The sequence below is a fragment of the Corylus avellana genome, chromosome ca3, assembly GCF_901000735.1.
Source record: "Corylus avellana chromosome ca3, CavTom2PMs-1.0".
In the NCBI taxonomy this organism is placed as follows: Eukaryota; Viridiplantae; Streptophyta; class Magnoliopsida; order Fagales; family Betulaceae; genus Corylus; species Corylus avellana.
The window spans coordinates 476,934-495,857 of record NC_081543.1 but is presented as its reverse complement, the minus strand read 5'-3'; the positions used below and the strand labels follow the sequence as shown (position 1 = coordinate 495,857).

At 38.5% G+C, this 18,924-nt stretch overlaps 2 protein-coding genes across 4 annotated transcripts; both read right to left on the bottom strand.

Moving 5' to 3' along the window:
• Positions 1-2,227: 2,227 nt before the first annotated feature.
• Positions 2,228-13,110, bottom strand: LOC132176607 (uncharacterized). 3 transcript variants are annotated; one of them, XM_059588865.1, is made up of 5 exons: positions 12,897-13,110; positions 12,542-12,752; positions 4,707-9,466; positions 3,440-3,917; positions 2,228-2,732 (listed from the first exon to the last, which is right to left on the bottom strand). In XM_059588865.1, exons 1-5 carry the CDS (start codon positions 13,053-13,055, stop codon positions 2,728-2,730), a joined length of 5,613 nt encoding a protein of 1,870 aa, XP_059444848.1. In that variant the 5' UTR covers positions 13,056-13,110; the 3' UTR covers positions 2,228-2,727. The 3 variants fall into 3 exon arrangements, with proteins under 3 accessions (XP_059444848.1, XP_059444847.1, XP_059444849.1); XM_059588864.1 differs by having other exon boundaries at positions 2,228-3,917; XM_059588866.1 differs by lacking the exons at positions 2,228-2,732; positions 3,440-3,917 and adding an exon at positions 3,927-4,332.
• Positions 13,111-15,720: 2,610 nt separating this feature from the next.
• Positions 15,721-18,816, bottom strand: LOC132173427 (uncharacterized). Its single transcript, XM_059584931.1, has one exon. The coding sequence runs from the start codon at positions 18,814-18,816 to the stop codon at positions 15,721-15,723; it is 3,096 nt and encodes a 1,031-aa protein (XP_059440914.1).
• Between the last annotated feature and the right edge of the window lie 108 nt (positions 18,817-18,924).

The following is an 18,924-nucleotide window of genomic DNA, read 5'->3' as shown; positions in this document are numbered from 1 at the left end:
GCCTAAAACATCAGATGCTATAGCGCCAAGAAAAGTTGAGCACCACAATAAAGATGGGGCAGTAGCAGTGGCTGGAGGCACCAATGCGGCAATGCGATGCCTGATGTGAGAGGAATGCGATGCCTGATGTGAGAGGTATTTTGGTGATATAAGCTTGGCGGACACCATATTTAAATTTGTAACTGGATATGGTTTTTCTTTTTTTTTCTTCGCACAGTTTGCCTGCCTCCAATTCAGACTACACCGGAAAATCTCACAAGACTTCTTTTTGGTTTTCCCCAACAGAAAAAACCCCTCTCATTTACAAATTTTTCCTATTTATCTCTCTCTGTTCCGGGATTCGCGCCGTGATGACACCGGGGCTCGACATGTGTCACATGGGGACTAGAGGTTGGGTGAGCAGGTCAGGTCCGTCTAACTTCCATACGGTCGCGACAACCTTTATGGGTACAATGAGACTCCAACGGAATATAAATGTAATAGAATTCGTTTAACGTGACAACTCTTTTATCTTGATTTGAAGTTTACTTTTTCTTTTATCGAGGTTGGACAAACCTTGCTCCGCTAGCCCGTCCTCTGACAACGATGGTGCTGGGTCCGAATCTTAGACGAGGACCTCGAGACTCGTCCAAGCGACAAGCGTGATATCCAACCCCAAACCGCGACGTGGGGCCCTAACATCAACACTCCGCTATTAAAGGTGGGCATGAATGTGGGTTGCAGAAGGCCATCTGCCATCACATATTTGGGCTTGTGGGCTGATTTGGGCTTTACATAGTCTTGGCTGTATCAGGTTCGATTACTCTTCTAGCGGGTGGACCTTGGTCCAACATTTGTAAAAAAGATGGTACCATATATGAAGATCCATATAAGGAGGATATGGAGAAGGCATGAATTTGCCACGTGAACAATAAAGGCGGAGTGGCGACAACACGTGTAACACACCATAGGGCGAAGTGCGTATTGATGGATACAGCGAAGGCCGTTGATAGTGGTGGAGTGGTGCAGGAGTTGTCAGTGGGACATTTGACTAGGACACTATGGCACGTGGATGAGGATTTTAGGTTATTCAAATTTTTGTGAAATTCGGGTAATCAGGTAGAGAGGATTACGAGACTCATTTGCCTTAAAATAGTTTAAGATATAGGACCCACCTATTCGTGACAGGTAAGCCTTGCAACCCACTTTTTTAAACTTTCCAAATTTCACAGAAAAATTTATCTGAAATTTAGACCACTGAAATACCAAAAAACCTCAATTGATGTATAGGTGGATGCAAAAGAGAGTACACTCTACATTATAACTTACAAAAATTACAAACGAATCCGAAATTACATAAACTAGGCCTAATTAAGAAAATATGTAAATGATCGGTTTCAAAAAAGTTGAAAAATATTATGAAACTCATCAAACAGACCTTGAATCCTCTTCAACAAAGTCAAATAAAGGTGATGTGGCTCTTGAGTATTTTAGGCCGCTCAAATTTATGTGAAATTTGGGTAACCGAACAAAGAAGGTTGTAGAACTCATTTGTCCTAAACATTATAAGACATAAGACTCACATTCCAGAAATAGATAAGCCATGCAACCCTTTCTCTTAAGCTGGCTAAATTTTTTAACTTTCTCTAATTTTGAAACTTGAACCGAATCATCTTCATGGTTATGGTAATATAAAGATTAATTGTAAAATTAGTTCTTTCACATTGATAGTGTAAGGTTTTAGGAAAATTATGTTACGACCTCCTAGCTTTGTGCTTTATCGCTTCTGATATCGAGACTTCAATTTTCAATTTGATGGATTTTAGACTTTCATGTGTTTGTAAATAGAAACCTTTGTTAATTAAAGAAAAATAAAACAAAAAATAACAAAAGGGGCCATGAAGGCCACGACCATGAAGACCATGATCGAAGACCACAATCATCTTGGCCATGGAGGCCAAAGAGCTCCATGGTTGTGAAGGACCACGGCAAATCGTGGTCATGGAGGACTTATCCAACTAAGTCAATGGCTAAACCCTTAAAGAGGATTCTCAAAAAAAAAAAATGACACAGAAGAAAAGGCAGATCTTCTGCATATATGGCCTAAACAACATACAAAGCCTCATCTGAACCTAAAGAGGTTCTGGAAATATGAATGTTTATCAACCTGTCTTCATAAAACAAAGATGTCCAAAATGCAATAAGCATCAAACTTTACAAAGCTTCAATTTTAGCCTCCATAATTTGTCTTTCAGGCCCTTTCTCCAACCAAGAGTCAGTACCTCTAACAATTTCTCATGTATGCAAAACACCTTGTCATATACTACATGACAGGGACCCCATTCTTTCTTTATACTCTGCACACCAGACTTAGACTTGGAGGAACAGAGCATATCAACATGAGATTATTACAGCATACAAATCTTCTAGCAAATATAGAACATAATTTCCATAAGAAAATTGGGTCAATAACAAAAACAGAATGAAAAGAGATAGTGAAGATAACATTAACTTTTCCATCTAGATTACAAATCATTAAAGCTCAACAAGTCATGCATATTTTTAGCTCCTACGCGTTTGTTCTTGTTAGCTTCACCACATACACGTAAAATCGTTCAAATCAAACCTCATTCTTCAACCTCCATTGCAAGGGCAGCTTTAGCTTTTGCCAATGCCGTCCATTTGGTCTTCACTTTTCTCTTCCCTACTTGAAACCCACTTCCGCCCTTCTTTTTCTTGTTGCTATCATCAACCTAATCACATAGTCAGGCAAAAAGATGGAAAAGAAGAACAACAATTAGGGGAAACCTAAAAAGAAGGCCAACAGCATCGAAAAATCCCTGAAGAAACAGTGGCTAAAATGAGCTCGTTTTCATACACAAAACCCCTGTTCCACAACATTACGCACATACACAAAACCCCTCAAAATCATTTTTTTAGTGAGATCGACCCCCTCAAAATCAAGCCAAGAACGTACCTTTCTTGCTCGGCAAAAATCAAGCCAAAAAAACAACCCTGTCTTTCAAGGACAACCAAGCCAAAAATCAAGCCAGATCATTTTCATCTTCACCCCAAGCAGCGGCTGTCCGAAGAGAGAGAGAGAGAGCCCGCGCAAACAAATAAAATGGCAAAAAAATTCTTTGGCGAAACTTTCTTGCTCGTCTGAGAAGACGAGCAGGTCAGACAAATGCTACAATGGCAATTAAGGGCTGAAGCAAGTTCGTTGGAAAGGGATTTTTATCAAAAGTAGCTAAATTACATACCCACATTATCATGTAGTTCAAAATTACAAAAGAAGCACTCCCAACATAGAAAGAGAAAGAAAGAAAAGCCCAGGAAAAAAAAAAAAGAAAAAGTTTACACCTTATATAAAATCCAAATCTCTTTGAAGATCTCTGGGATATGCCTGATTGAATCGATTATAACAATCAAATGCAACATGACCCATTCGATTACATACCTGGCAGATTGGGCGATGAGACTGTTGACTGAGAGTGATTATTTGAGGTGCCACGGCTTGAAGATGCCCCATGTGAGGATCCACGCCCCCTGCCTCGAAACGGACGTGATGATGACCCAGATTGGAAACCACGGTAGTTGTGGCGTCTGCCACGACCACGTGAGGCATAGCTACGATCAGCAACATTAACTCCAGCAATCGATAAGTCAATCAAATTGTGGTGTTGTTCTAGGCGCATTTCATGCGAGAGAAGATGGCCGTAAATTTCTTCAACCGAAAGAGGTTCAATCCGTGTGGTAACGGAAGTAACGAAGGGATCATATTCAGATCCTAGACCCCCAAGGAGAAAGGCTTGCATTTGAACGTCAGTGAGAGGTTGGCCGATACTAGATAACGTATCAGTGAGAGCCTGGAATTTCTGGTAATAATCCGCAATGGAGGAGTTGCCTTTCTTGAGAGTATTCAGTTGATAATGCACCTGCATTGAGCGTGCCTTAGACTGAGAAGAAAATAAATTCTTCAAAGTGGTCCATGCTTCCATTGAGGTGGTGCACCGTGTGACATGGGAAAGCATCTTGCTGGATAGAGCAGATGTTATAGCACCAAGAATAAGTTGATCTTGCATATACCTATGCAAATAGGCAGGATTGGAGGATGTGGTCTCAATTCCGTGGTGGTAATTGTTTTTGGAGGGCACTTGTGAGTGCCATCAACATAGCCATAGAGATTTCCTCCTTTGAGATGAGGAACAACTTGAGGTAGCCATATAGGATATGTATCCTGAGTGAGCTTAATAGGACTGAAGTTGGTGAAGGTCACCAAGGGTGGCGTCTGGTGGGTTGTGATGGGTGGTATGGGTGGTGGTGTTTGTTGGGTTGGGAGGAGTGGTATTTCTGCCATTGAGGAAAGAAAAAAAAACGTAGGCTAAGGCTTTGTATTTATAATTTGAGTTTGTTACAAAGAGATAGAATCAAATACTAAAGCAAATACAATTTGAAATCTATTCTATCAAGTATAATTTGAAAGCTATACAAGATAATAAGAGTTATCTATTTATCTTATTATTTGAATTACTATCATTTGAATTGTTGTGATCTTCATCTTCATTATCTTGAAGAGAGTTGGATAAGGAGATGTCTCTAACACCTTATGACAGACCATTAGAATTAGCAGTCCTGCCAGTGCAGCAACTGATTGAGTCTTTATATAACTACCAGAAACACACAGCAAATGGATGAAAGAAGCCTCAACTATTTATGGCATATACCTGGTCAGAAGGGAAGGTGGAAGCGAGGAACTCCTCGTCCTCCATGAAAATCTGCAAATTCTTGGACTTCATTAAAAACTCCACAGCTTCCTCGTTAAATTCCAGAGTGAAGCCCAACTTGATCAGCTCAGAGAGAGTTTCAATATGATCGCTGTTCTCCCATAACAGACCCTCGGATATTGCTTCAGAAAAATATGTAGCATATTCAATGATATTCTTGTATCCACCAGACCTGTCCAACTTCTGTGCGACGAACTTTGAGGACTCTCTATCCCAAAGTATCACTCGTCTTGCTTTTGCTTTTACAAATTCCCCAGAAGAAAGAGGCAAACTATAGTTTATAGTGATGGGTTCAACTGTCTCAAGGAAAGTAATATTCAGAAGCCCTTTGATAGCCTCATGCCTCCTTTCCGCTTCCATTTTCATTGTGGGGCCTGCTAGAAAACCAAGGATGAGCCTAACAAGCCCTTTCTTAATCAAAATCTCCATTGGATTCACCTCATTGAGATGAGAAACATCCACTAAGGATGATTCTTCCTTCTGCACAGATTCAGATATTGTGCGAACCCCGATTTTCCTGTAAATTTCAAGAAACTTTGTCCGTGGCAAAGAAGGCAAGCTTTGGTGAGGATACCAGACAAATACAGGTTGAGGAGAAACCTGCTCAAAAAGATCCTTCATTTGGAGATCGTCAGCAATGAAAACATCGTGCTTGTTGGACAGCAAAATTCCATCTGAGCCTGAACCAACAGGTAATTTCACCAAGCTATCAGCAAGAGTTCTCTCAGTCTTTGCGCTCCAGTGCTTCGAAACATACACCCAAAACTTACAACAGTCAGCATGTTGCAATGGGTGTCCTGAACTTTCCCAAATCTTCCATAGCTTGCAGTAATCATCAACTGAAGGATTGTATCTAACATGGAAAGCACTGGAGAAAAAGCTAAGTAACTTTGGTTCATAGTATTTCTCCAAAACCTGGAGCTGCACACTAAAGAGACCATCCTTGTCATGCAAAACACATTCTCCGGGGCTGACCCAATTTCCATTCTGACTTCCATTTGGAATCCAAATCCTTTTGGCAGCTTCACTGTCTGGCTCCCATTTAAACTCACTCAAATAGTTATATATTCGAACTATAGTAGAAAATTCAAGATGGAAATCAAGGTGGCTGGCAATCAATGGGCATCCTTCGTCTACATCAACAGTGACCCCAATTGCTCTGAGCTCTTCTTTGTAGGATGTAATACTAGAACCATAAAAGCCTTCATCAACAAAAGGTCCATCTGTCTGCTTCAAAAAAGAGCCCCATCTGGAATGGAACAGTAAGCACACGTCTGGAGGCCTATAACCAACACAGGTCTTCAACCATTTTTGAGAAACCACTTTCCTGAAATTGTCCGGAAAGGAATAATTCTTATCTTGCAATAAAATGCGGATGCATTCTAGCAATGCAAGCACATTTCCAGGAGTTATCCAGGCGGGATATAGGGGAAAATAAAGACCAGCAGCTACGGACTTCACACCATCTTTGAGATCGACAACAACCCCCATCATCTTAAGCTCTTTCTTGTATTCATGAATTCCGTTGCCGTAATAGTTGTCACTATCATCTATGAAAGGGAGGAGAGTAATTGGAGAAATTGATTGCCAATCTGGTCCAAACAGAATGCAATTGCTTGGAGATCTACAATCACCTAGCCGAGTTCGCAACCACTTTTCCTCACGGATGTATTTCTTAAGATCTGAAGGAAACTTATATGGAGTGTCCTTTAGCTGTCTGTAACATGACAAGAAAGACAACACATTTTCTTTTCTCATGGAAGATGCTTGCTGCCTGAAACTTTGAGCAAATACTTTGACAGCCTCCTCAAAATCCACCTTCACCCCTATTTGCTTCAACTCATTCCTGTAATCGAAGATGCTGCTTCCATAGAAATCATCATCAATCAATGGGAAGCCTCCAAAAACCTGTAGAATGCAACCCCATTCAGGGTCAAACAAGAAACATTCTCCTGGAGACGTGTAACCAATATTTGTCTTGAAGCATTTCGCACCTCTCAATGCCTCATTGATTTTGTTGGATGATGTTGAATGATGAATACACTCCAGGATCAAAAGAAGAGCCTCAGCTTTCAGCGAAGTCAAGCGTGAAGATGACCTCAAGTTGTCCACAACGAGGTTGTAACTTTTCGAGAATCCAATTAACACACCGAGCGACCTGAGTTCCTCTTTAAAAGAAAGGATTTCCTCCCCATAGTAATTCGTATCAATGAAGGGGATGTCACTGATTTGTGATGCAGTTATCCATTCACAATCAAACAAAACAGATTCAACTGGAGACCTTTCACCACGGGATGTCCTTAGCCATCTTTTTTCTTTGATACTGTTGACGAATTCGTCCAGAGGAAGATATTTTTCCCTCAAGAATCTGATGAAACAAAGGACAGAAAGAACATGGTCTCTAGTTAAAGTGGAGCAACCTGCAAGAGACATAAGATGCTTCCCAATAAATTCACATGCTTCCCCATATTGAAACATGACTCCAATGGTCTTCAGCTCTTCTTTATACTCATTTATTCTATCTCCATAAAAACTTTGATCAATCAATGGAATATCAACAAGCACTGATCCATTCTGCAAAATGTTTCCTAATGACGAGGCAAGCATGAATGACTGAGATGGTGACCTGTAACCAGAACAGCCATTTGCAGTAATTTTAAGCCAGCTACCTTGCTTTATGCTTTTCAAGAAGTTATCTGGAATGTAAGTTCCTCTAAGTTTCAGGTTTCGAATCCAATCCAACAGCAAGAATGCATTTTGATTGGTAAGTTTTGCAGAAACAGCAGGAATTGCAGCATTGGGAGGAGATATATAAGGGATATCAGAAGCTGCAACATAAGTTTTTAGGAAATTTAAAATCTGTTTTCCAGAAGTAAATTCACCTGCAATATGACCCGTACGCAAGTAGTCTTCTGCTAACTCAACATAGCCTTCACCTCTCCAGGGATTCGAACCAATCAATCCCACCCATTTGCTTCCATTAGCAGGGACAAGAACCCCTTTCCTTTGTGTGCTTAGATTCCCATAGTCATCCACGAGCGGCATAATACCACACAAATGATCCACTTCCCCTTTTGAAAGATGCTTCTTAGCGAGAGAGTGATACAAGAAGTGAACAAAGGCAACAGCAAGCTTCCGGTCATTATGGAGAGAACTATTAAGGTGAACTGCATAGTCATATACAGTCATAGCACTAATATTCACATGATCTCGAAGCCATTCCCACAACATCACTTTCTTAGAGATGATGGAGAAGATAACTTCTTGTGTGATTTCTGGCACAAAAAAACGATTGCCCATACATCTGAATTCCTTGTTGCATTCAACCAGCCATGACACGCGATCATTCCGTTGTGATATGGACACGGCCACCCCCTTTCGGTTCCCAGGTGTGCATTCATTTATGCTGCACAAAGACACATCCCCATCACAACCCACATATTTTATTAGTGGTATATTCCTGATGTCGGAGCAGTCAAATTTGGACGTCCAATTATCAGCAACAAAGAGTAAAATCTCCAAATACAGCTCCTCTGACACTCCTCCAATGAGATTAGAACTACTGATGCACTTCACATACCAGTTGTTGTTGACTGGCTCCACTCCCAAGAAACTCAATATGTGATCATACTCCTTTCTATCAAATGCAGAACTCAAAATATAATTTCCATGGGATGAGAGATCAAGCAAGCTCACCCCTTCATTCTTTGCATTCTCCAATATGTTCCAGAAAGCAGGCATAAGCCTACAAACTTCGCGAGGTTTATGAAAAAATTTCTGCTTTGTGTACGACTCACTTGGAACAATATTTTCTTCGACAAGTTTTTCTTTGATTGACTTCCTCACGATATTCAACTCTGGATAAGAAGAGCTATTGACAGGAATGAACTTGAACATGGGAGCCAAACTAGATATTGGAGCATTTCCAGAATTTTTGACTAGCGAGACCAAAGCATTGATAAAAGCAGAGGGCACACAGTCAAGAATCCCTTTGTTCCACTTGTTGTCCAAGAGGATTGTTTCCCTTGATGATGCAAGAAGAAAATCTGCCTGCATTATGAAGGGGAAGTTAGTGACCATCTCTGTGGGAAGAAATGCATAGATCCCAGGTGAGCTCATCCCTCTGTTGAGACGCTCTTCAAAGGGAAAGGCCAACGTGATCACCAACTCTTCCACTTCCATTCTCCTTTCAACTTTGTTTACTTGCCTGACAGGAAACTTCTGTTTCCACATGTAGTAACGGCAATCTTTGTCGGACCCCTTATCCTTTTCCTCGGCTGAGAGATGTAGTGTGTAGGACTCGGCATCAATGTTCTTCTTTGTCACAAAGTCAGTCTCACTCGTAATAGCTATTGCACTGACGGTATTGAGTCTAGAATCCTTATTATGTTCCCTGACTGAAAGTCGCTTTATCTTTGAAAGGAACAAGAGGACTTCAGGATGCATGCTGGAGAGCTGCTGCTTCACAGGTTTTACTTTATCGGGCTTCAAAGGTAAGACTATTGTCGTCATTGGAAGAGTATTTTCAGAACCATATATTTGTTTTATGTCAGAAAGAGTTGGGTTCTCCTCCACCCATTCAGGGACAATGTACCCAAGATTGCAATGTGGGCAAGGCTCTTCGTTGAATCGAATCTGATAGCCATTGCTGAATATGTATGGCTGAGCTGTAACCAGAAAGACACTCTTGAACCCAATTCCTGCATATCCATAAGAGAATAAGTTAAATAGAGCATCAACAACATACACAAATATCCTTCTCAATCCCTCAAATGTTTTGTTTTTTTTTTTTTTTCCTTCAAAAAAAAAAAAGCTGGCCTAAGCATATCTAAATTTTAACACATCCATAAATTGAAATGTGGAATTACCTAAATTTGAATTAATCCTGTCATGAATCACAATTTGAATCAACAAATTAATTTTACAACTTCACATATAAAAGCTTTCGTTCTTTTAACCATGTGAAGGTGTTCGGTGGTAGAGAAGGAATTTTTTTTTCTTCGAGGCAAGTAAAATTTCATTAATAGAAAATACAAAAATACAAAAAGAGGAGGTGGCACACCCCAATAAAAATCTCAAAACAAACATCATAGTGCAAAATACAACCTAACAATATTTAGGAATGGGCCAAATAAATGGCGCCCAGTAGGTTCTTGGCACACAATCCAAAAAAGAGGCGACTGGAAACAACGGTTTTAGAGGCAATCCAATGGATGGGTTGCGTGGAGAGAAGCCTACTACAATTGCAAGAGAGCTTGAAAGCCACAACAAGAAGGATAATACTAATGATGACTGGACCGGAGCGGCAACACCACAATATCCATCAAGGGAAGCACCCGACAGAGGATTCTTAGAGGCCATCGTAAGATTTACAACTGGATCTACGTCTAGATCTAGGATTCTCCATAGGCAAAGGTGGGGCATCGGATAAGGAGATGGAGAGGAAGGGGTAGATCAACAAACGGAAAAAAAGGGCCGAAGAAAGGGGCATTGGTGGAAAGAGCAGAGGCCAATGGCACTGATATGGATACACATGGGCAAAAAGAGAGGGGGGAAGCATGATAGATTAGGCTCCCAAGATGCAAACAAAAGGTATGAAAAAAATTATACAAACTTCAAGTAAAACTCACCCTTAAAAACTGGCTCGTAAGGGAATGATGCCCAAACGTTTATTTACGCATGGTTAAGATTTCTCTTAACTAATGTGAGACACTTAGGATCGTAACATACTATCACACTTTACAACCGGCATCCACAATAACTCACTTTATTAACACTGTCCTAATGGTATACCTTTCTCTTTTAACGGCTCCACTCGCCTATCAGTATTCAATGACTTAACACTATATGCATTCATAGTACCAAGACATAAGTTGTGCATTCTAGCCTATAAGTTGTCCCCTATGTGATTCGAGTACAAAGTTACAACCCATTCGATCTCATACTCAATGAGTTGCGTCTGATTCCATACTCGACTTAGTGTCGGCTCCAATACCAAATAATGCAAACTTCAGGTACAACTCACCCTTAAAGACCAGTTTGTAAGAGAATGGTATACAAGAGCTTATATACAAATTAATAACATTGTTCTTAACCAATGCATGGCACTTAGGATCGTTAAAAATAAAATTAAAAAGAAAATAAAGCAGGGAGGAAGCCAACGCTAAACGATTTCCTTTTTCCTTTCTACCAAAAAAAGTTAAAACATTAACAAACAACTTCCCACACAAAAACTCAAAACTCCTTTTATCTTTATTTAACATCAAAACATTTTTTCAACCAAAACACACAAAAAAATAAAAAATAAATAAATATAAATATAAATAAATAAAATAAAATAAAAAATAAAAAATCTTAAAAAGGTTTATCAAACACCACCAGAGTAGCTCCCTTTTCTTAGAGAATAAGGTACTTCGAATAACATGAATTTGATTTAATTGAGGAGCTAGTCTGATTGACTTTGGAAGTTAAAGTTGTTTGTATATGTGAGTTGCAAGTGTGTGGAGAGTTTGTGAAAACACTTATGCTAGCCCTATTTTCCAATTGATTGGTATAGAGCATATCTCAGCAAGGTGTTTGTACAACATAGACAAATGAAACTTATATATATATATATATATATATATATATATATATATATATATATATATATAATATCATATTCGTGTACAAGCTTATGAACAAGTGACTTGATATGGACATAAATGTCTATAAATATACATGAAAAATATACTTGTACAAACTTCAGATTAGATTGTGTTAATTCCTAGATAAGTTCATAAGATATACAATTATTGTTTTGAATTTATTAGTAATACTTTGCTACAAATACAAGATTAATGAAATATTAATCTATCTACACTCAAACAATATAATCTGGACTATAATTAAGCAACTAATGACTAGCATAGATATACAAGGGGTTGCAGATTTTAGTCATGGTATTTATTTTAGGAAATTTTACAAAATTGGTCTATGTGCTTTAAGTCATTTTCAAATTGCTTCCGGTAGTTTCAATTTAATTAATCTTATTGCTCATTGTACTTTGAACTGTTATCAAAAAGATCTTTCAATACAATTATGTATAGATTCCATGAATTTTTCTTATATAACTTTTACAAAATTACAATTATACTCAAAAAAAAAAATCGAAATAGAATCGATGTAAATTTTACAGAATGATCTAGTTGATAACAATCCAAAGCGTAACAAAGAATAAGATAAAACTAAAAGCATGAGGAATGATTTGAAAAGAATCTAAAGCACCTAAACCAATATATTTTGTAATTTTTCCTTTATTTAATAGAATGAAAAAATAAGAATAAATTAATCAAGTAGTTTATGAACAAAATCGATCGAGCTTCTCAAAAACAAGTGAGCCAAACTTGAATATGTAATGTAGTTTAGTGATAAACATGAACTCAATTTTAGCTCATGCTTGAAGCAAGGTTATAGAAACCAGTTTTGAACAGTTCGCCTCCACTAAACTCGATTAATAAAGCTTTATAGATAATAAAGTACTTGTTGGATCTAATTAAACAAAATTTTTTCTTCGGCATTAAAATGTTTTTAATTATTAATTTTACTTTGAATATTTTGCAAGAAGAGTAATGCTTTTTTGGTACCCTTGGGACAACCAAAAAATTAATTAATCAAGTATTATCATCACTAAACCAAATTATGAGGACATTATTAGTGTGACAAATTCTAATGACAGTGGATACATGAAATTGCATCGTATAAACAAAGTATTTTAGGAAGAGTAGGTGAAGTACCTTTCTCTCCAATATAACCGCGTTTCCGGTTGCCTTTCTTGGTGGAGCGACCAACACTGCAAATGGATTCTATATTCTTAGAAGAGAAACCTTTTTCATTGTTGAAAATCAGCAATGTCGCCGGAGCTCCCGTGGCCGTAATGTCCTGAGAAGTTATGATGAACTCAAGCGATGGATCCACCCCCTCCAAGTAATTGTTGTCTTCAGCGTTCTGATAAACAAAAATTCACCATTTCAAATGAGTAATGAGTGAGGAACCTCCAAGCATTCACATTACATCATCAAGATTCAAGAACCTGTAACAAACAAATATGCAAAAACATATAGAGTGTGAGAGAATGAGTTAGGAAGCAACCTGAATGAGTTCCATGAGGAAGTGGACATCTTTAGCATAAAGTTCAGCAGAGAGGTTCTTGACGGCCTGGTGAAGATCCTCCGTCAATGGGTTCTCTTTCCCGCCAATCGAAAACTTTTCCTTACGTATCTCCTCTATGTGTTCTCTCGCCGTCTCCATATCCGTGCGTTACAAAAAACTAAAGCAAATACACAAAAACCAGACCTTAGCTTAGTGTGAGAGTGAAAGCAGAGTGACATAGGATTGAGTGAAACAGAGACACTTATTTATATGTAGGCTGAGAAAGCTTAAGGAAGAGGGTTTCTCAACGAAGTCAATCATGTGATTAATGTACCAAAAAAAAAAAAAAAAAAAGGAAAAGTGGGAAAGTGGGGTTTGCTTTGCATGAGCTTTGGAGACAGGAAGCTAAACGTTAAAGAGGGTGGTATACTTCTCGACGAAGCTAAGTAAAGATTGTACAGTGTGAGAGAGAGAGAGATTAGAAAAGAAAAAACGGTATTGGAACTGTACGGAAAGTTAGAAACTGGGGCTCTGCTATGAGCCTATGAGCTTTCTGATTCGACCAACGCTGTACGGAAAGTTAGAAATTGCGTCGCCATTTCACTTTCCAAGGAAAGTGGAATTCTAGTGGAAGACCAAGACCGGCCACTCGGTTTTTTTTTTTTTTTTTTTTTTAAATGTCCTAACAAGGAGAAAAAGAAAATAATAGAGGAATTTGATTTAGTATAAAAATAAAAATAAAAAATAAATTTTATTGAAAATGGTCCAAATAATTGGTGTGGACATTGAATTTGTGAGAGGTAATCGGTGATATAAGCTTGGTGGACACCACATTTAAATTTGTAACTAGATATGGGGTTCTTTGTAAAAAAGATGGCACCATATCTATGAAGATTCATATAAAGAGGATAGGGAGAAGGCATGGATTTGCCTCGTGAACAATAAAGGAGGAGTGGCGATAGCACATGTAACACACCATAGGGCAGAGTGAGTATTGACGAATGCAGCGAAAGCTGTTGATAGTGGTGGAGTGGTGAGGAGTTGTGTTTGGAGAAAGAGTTGTGTCTTGATTTCATGTAAATGCGCTAACATTTGACTAGGACACTATGGCACTTGATGAGGATTTTAGGTTATTCAAATTTTTGTGAAATTCGAGTAATTAAATAGATAGGATTACGGGACTCATTTACCTTCAAATGGTTTAAGATATAGGACCCACTTATTCGTAATAGATAAGCCCCACAATCCACTCTCATAAACTGTCCGAATTTCATAAAAAACTTGTGTGAAATTTAGACTATTTAAATACCAAAAAACCTCAATTGACGTATAGATGGATACAAATGAGAGTACATTTTACGTTATAACTTACAAAAATTACAAACGAAACCGAAATTACATAAACTAGGCCTAATTAAGAAAATATGTAAATGATAGGCTTCAAAACAGTTGAAAAATGTTATGGAACTCATCAAAAAGATCTTGAATCCTCTTCATTTTTGGTAATATAAAGATAAATTGTAAAATTAGTCCTTTCAGATTGATAGTGTAAAGTTTTAGAAAAAATATGTTAGACCCTCCTCGTGATTCATGCTTTGGAGGTCTATGGTTGTGGATAACCACAGCCAATCGTGGTCATGGAGGCCATGGACCATCATGGCCGCGGAGGTCCTCCCTGGTCCTTTTTCTTTTTTCTTTTTTTCTTTAATTAATCACATGAGACACCAATAGGAGCCAACAAATCCTGAGCGTTGAATCTCCTCCTGATGGCCAGCCAAAGTACCTGGGAACCATTTTACTAAACCAGGCACCATTTTGGTTCATTATAAATAATCAGGCTTCAATTATAGTTGTCATAAAACTTTTCTATAAGCCTAACCTTTTATTATATGATTAGTCGCTCAAGCTAAATCAATAATTTACTTCCATTTCACCGCTTCATTTGAGCTTTTATAATCAGGTTTGAATCAAAATTGGGCTAGTTTGGAATTTTCATGGCCACATTTGTCCAGCAGTTGGGCAACTCACCATGGGGCGTAACCTTCCTTAATCAAAATCCTACAAATTAAAAAGAGGGCATAATACCGAGGCAACAATAATTTTTCATCAAAAGGCTTTTCACCTTTGAAGATACGCTTTTTCTTTGGAAAACCAAAAAATTTTTTTTGACTCAAAGCGTTCTTAATGAAAATATACTCGATCCTCATTAGTAACATGCCACTTTTTTAATACATAGCACTTTTTCAAGTCGTTCGATGCAAAAAAGGCAAAAATTCATATCATTTTTTAAAAAAAAATTGTAGGAAATCTCCGAATGAATACATCCAAAGTGGAAGCTCATGAGGTAACAAATTGAAAATGCTTCATTAAGTTTTACTGCATCATTTGCAATCTCAAATGTGGAAGTCAAATATTCGTTCCTCTACATATTTTTTTCTTCTTTAATCTATGCTCAATATCAACAAACATCAAACATAGGATTCTGATTGACAAATATACAAAAGCAGGTTCTTCAAACATAAGAATCAAGAAGATAGAAGATTCCACATTACTCAGCAAACTAGCAACTATATATTAATCCATTCTAAATTATATACATGCCAATACCACACATTATCATTTAGTTCATAATTACAAGAGAAGCACACCCAGCATAGAAAGTGAAAGAAAGAAAATCTCAGAAAAAAATAAAAAGGTTTACACCTTATGATAGACCTATAGAATCAGCAGTGCAGCAAATGATTCAGTCTTCATATAACTACCAGAAACACACTTGGGAACAAACAGGAAATAGATGAAAGAAGCACTTACAAATAGCATATACCTAGTCAGAAGGGAAGGTAGAAGCCAGGAATTCCTCGTCCTCCATGAAAATCTGCAAATTCTTGGACTTCATTAAAAACTCAACAGCTTCCTCGTTAAATTCCAGCGTGAAGCCCAACTTGATCAGCTCAGAGAGTGCACCAATATGATCGTCGTTCTCCCATAACAGACCCTCGGATATTGCTTCAGAAAAATATGTAGCATATTCAATGATATTCTTGTATCCAACAGACCTGTCCAACTTCTGTGCGACAAACTTTGAAGACTCTCTATCCCAAAGCATCACTCGGCTTGCTTTTGCTTTTACAAAGTCCCCAGAAGAAAGAGATAGACTATAGTTTACAGTGATAGGTTCAACTGTCTCAAGGAAAGTAATATTCAGAAGCCCTTTGATAGCCTTATGCCTCCTTTCCGCTTCCATTTTGATTGTAGGGCCTGCTAGAAAACCAAGGATGAGCCTAACAAGCCCTTTCGTAATCAAAAACTCCATTGGATTCACCTCATTGAGATGAGCAACACCCACTAAGGATGATTCTTCCTTCTGCACAGATTCAGATATTGTGCGGACCCCAATTTTCGTGTAAATTTCAAGCAACTTTGTCCGAGGTAAAGAAGGCAAGCTTTGCTGAGGGTACCAGACAAATATAGGTTGAGGAGAAGACTGCTCAAACAGATCCTTCAGTTGGAGATCGTCAGCAATGAAAACATCATGCTTGTTGGACAGCAAAATTCCATCTGAGCCTGAACCAACAGGTAATTTCACCAAGCTATCAGCAAGAGTTCTCTCAGTCTTTGTGCTCCAGTGCTTCGAAACATACACCCAAAACTTACAACAGTCAGCATGTTGCAATGGGTGTCCTGAACTTTCCCAAATCTTCCATAGCTTGCAGTAATCATCAACTGAAGGATTGTATCTAACATGGAAAGCATTGGAGAAAAAGCTAAGTAACTTTTGCTCATAGTGTTTCTCCAAAACCTGCAGCTGCAAACTAAAGAGACCATCCTTGTCATGCAAAACACATTCTCCGGGGCTGACCCACTTTCCATTCTGACTTCCATTTGAAATCCAAATCCTTTTGGCAGCTTCACTGTCTGGCTCCCAATTAAACTCACTCAAATAGTTATATATTCGAACTATAGTAGAAAATTCAAGATGGAAATCAAGTTGGCTGGCAATCAATGGGCATCCTTTGTCCACATCAACAGTAACCCCTATTTCAGCGAGTTCTTCTTTGTAGGATGTAATACTAGAACCATAAAAACCTTCATCTAGAAAAGGTCCATCAGTCTGCTTCAAATAAGAACCCCAACTGGAATCGAACATTAAGCACTCGTCTGGAGGCCTATGACCAACATGGGTCTTCAACCATTTTTGGGAAACTCTTTTCCAGAAAATGTTCGGAAAAGAATAATTCCTATCCTGTAGTAAAATGCGGATGCAGCCTAGCAATGAAAGCACATTTCCAGGACTTATGTGGGAGGGGTCTGGGGGAAAATCAAGACCAACAGCTATGAACTTCACACCATCTTTGATATCAACAACAACCCCCATCCTCTTCAGCTCTTTCTTGTATTCATAAATGCCCCTGCCATAATAATTGTCACTATCATCTATGAAAGGAAGTCGAGTAATTGGATCAATTGAGTGCCAATCTGGCCCAAACAGAATGCAATTGCTTGGAGATCTACAATCACCTAGCCGAGTTCGCAACCACTTTTCCTCACGGATGTATTTCTTAAGATCTGAAGGAAACTTATATTCAGTGTCCTGTAGCTGTCTGTAACATGCAAGGAAAGACAAAACATGTTCTTTTGTAATGGGAGAAGCGTGCTGCTTGAAACTTTGAGCAAATACTTTGACTGCATCCTCAAAATCCACCTTCACCCCTGTTTGCCTCAACTCGTTCCTGTAAATGAAGATGCTGCTTCCATAGAACTTATCATCAAACAATGGGAAACCTCCGAAAACTTGTAGAATGCAACCCCATTGAGGGTCAAACAAGAAACATTCTCCTGGAGACTTGTAACCCATATTTGTCTTGAAGCATTTTGCATCTCTCAAAGCCTCAACAAGTTTGTTGGATGATCCTGAATGACGCATACATTGCAGTACCAAAAGAACGGCATCAGATGTCAGAGAAATCAACCGTGAAGGTGATTTTAAGTTGTCTACAACGAGCTTGTAACTATCACAGAATCCAATTAACACACCAAGCGACTTGAGTTCCTCTTTAAAAGCTAGGATTTCCTTCCCATAGTATTCTGTATCAATGAAGGGGATTTCACTGATTTTAGATGCAGTGTCCCATTCACAATCAGACAAAACGGATCCAATTGGAGATCTGTCACCACAGGATGTCCTAAGCCATTTTTTGTTATTAATACTGCCAATGAATTTGTCTGGATGAAGAAAATTTTTTGTTAAGAATCTGATGAAATTTAGTACAGAAAGCACGTTGTCTCTAGTTAAAGTTGAGTAAGCTGCAAGAGACATCCCAATAAATTCGCATGCTTCTCCATACTCAAACATAACTCCAATTGTCTTTAGCTCCTCCTTATACTCATTTAATCTATAACCATAAAAACTTTCATCAATCAACGGAATATCAACAAGCACTGATCCATTCTGCAAAATGTTTCCCAATGAAGAGGTAAGCATGAATGACCGAGATGGCGGCCTGTAACCAGAACAGCCATTGGCAGTAATTTTCAGCCAGCTACCTTCCTTTATGCATGTTAAGAACTTCCCTGGAATGCAACTACCTCTACGTTGCAGGTTTTGAATCCAATCCAACAGCAAGATTGCATTTTGATTGGTGAGTGGTGCAGAAACAGCAGGAAAATCAGCATTGGGAGGAGATATATAAGGGATATCAGAAGCTGCAACATGAGTTTTAAGGAAATTTAAGAGCTGTTCTCTAGAAATAGTTTCACCTGCAAAACGAACTGGACGTAAGTAGTTTTCTGCTAGCTCAACGTAGCCTTCCCTTCTCCATGGATTTGAACCAATCAATTCCACCCATTTGCTTACTTTAGCAGGGACAAGAACCCCTACCCTTTGTGTGTTTAGATTCCCATAATTATCCACGAGCGGCATAATACCACACAAATAATCCACTTGCCCTTTTGTAAGATGCTTCTTCGAGAAAGAGTGATATAAGAAGTGAACAAAGGCAACAGCAAGCTTCCCGTCATTATGGAGAGA

Excerpts from the sequence above, each read along its gene's own strand:
- LOC132176607 (XM_059588864.1), bottom strand. The coding sequence starts at position 13,055 with ATGGAGACGGCGAGAGAACACATAGAGGAGATACGTAAGGAAAAGTTT. Across the intron at positions 12,753-12,896 it reads TCCTCATGGAACTCATTCAG|AACGCTGAAGACAACAATTA; the intron begins GTTGCTTCCTAA and ends TTTGTTTATCAG. Across the intron at positions 3,918-4,706 it reads CCACCTTCCCTTCTGACCAG|GTGCATTATCAACTGAATAC; the intron begins GTATATGCCATA and ends CGCTCAATGCAG.
- LOC132173427 (XM_059584931.1), bottom strand. The coding sequence starts at position 18,816 with ATGCCGCTCGTGGATAATTATGGGAATCTAAACACACAAAGGGTAGGG.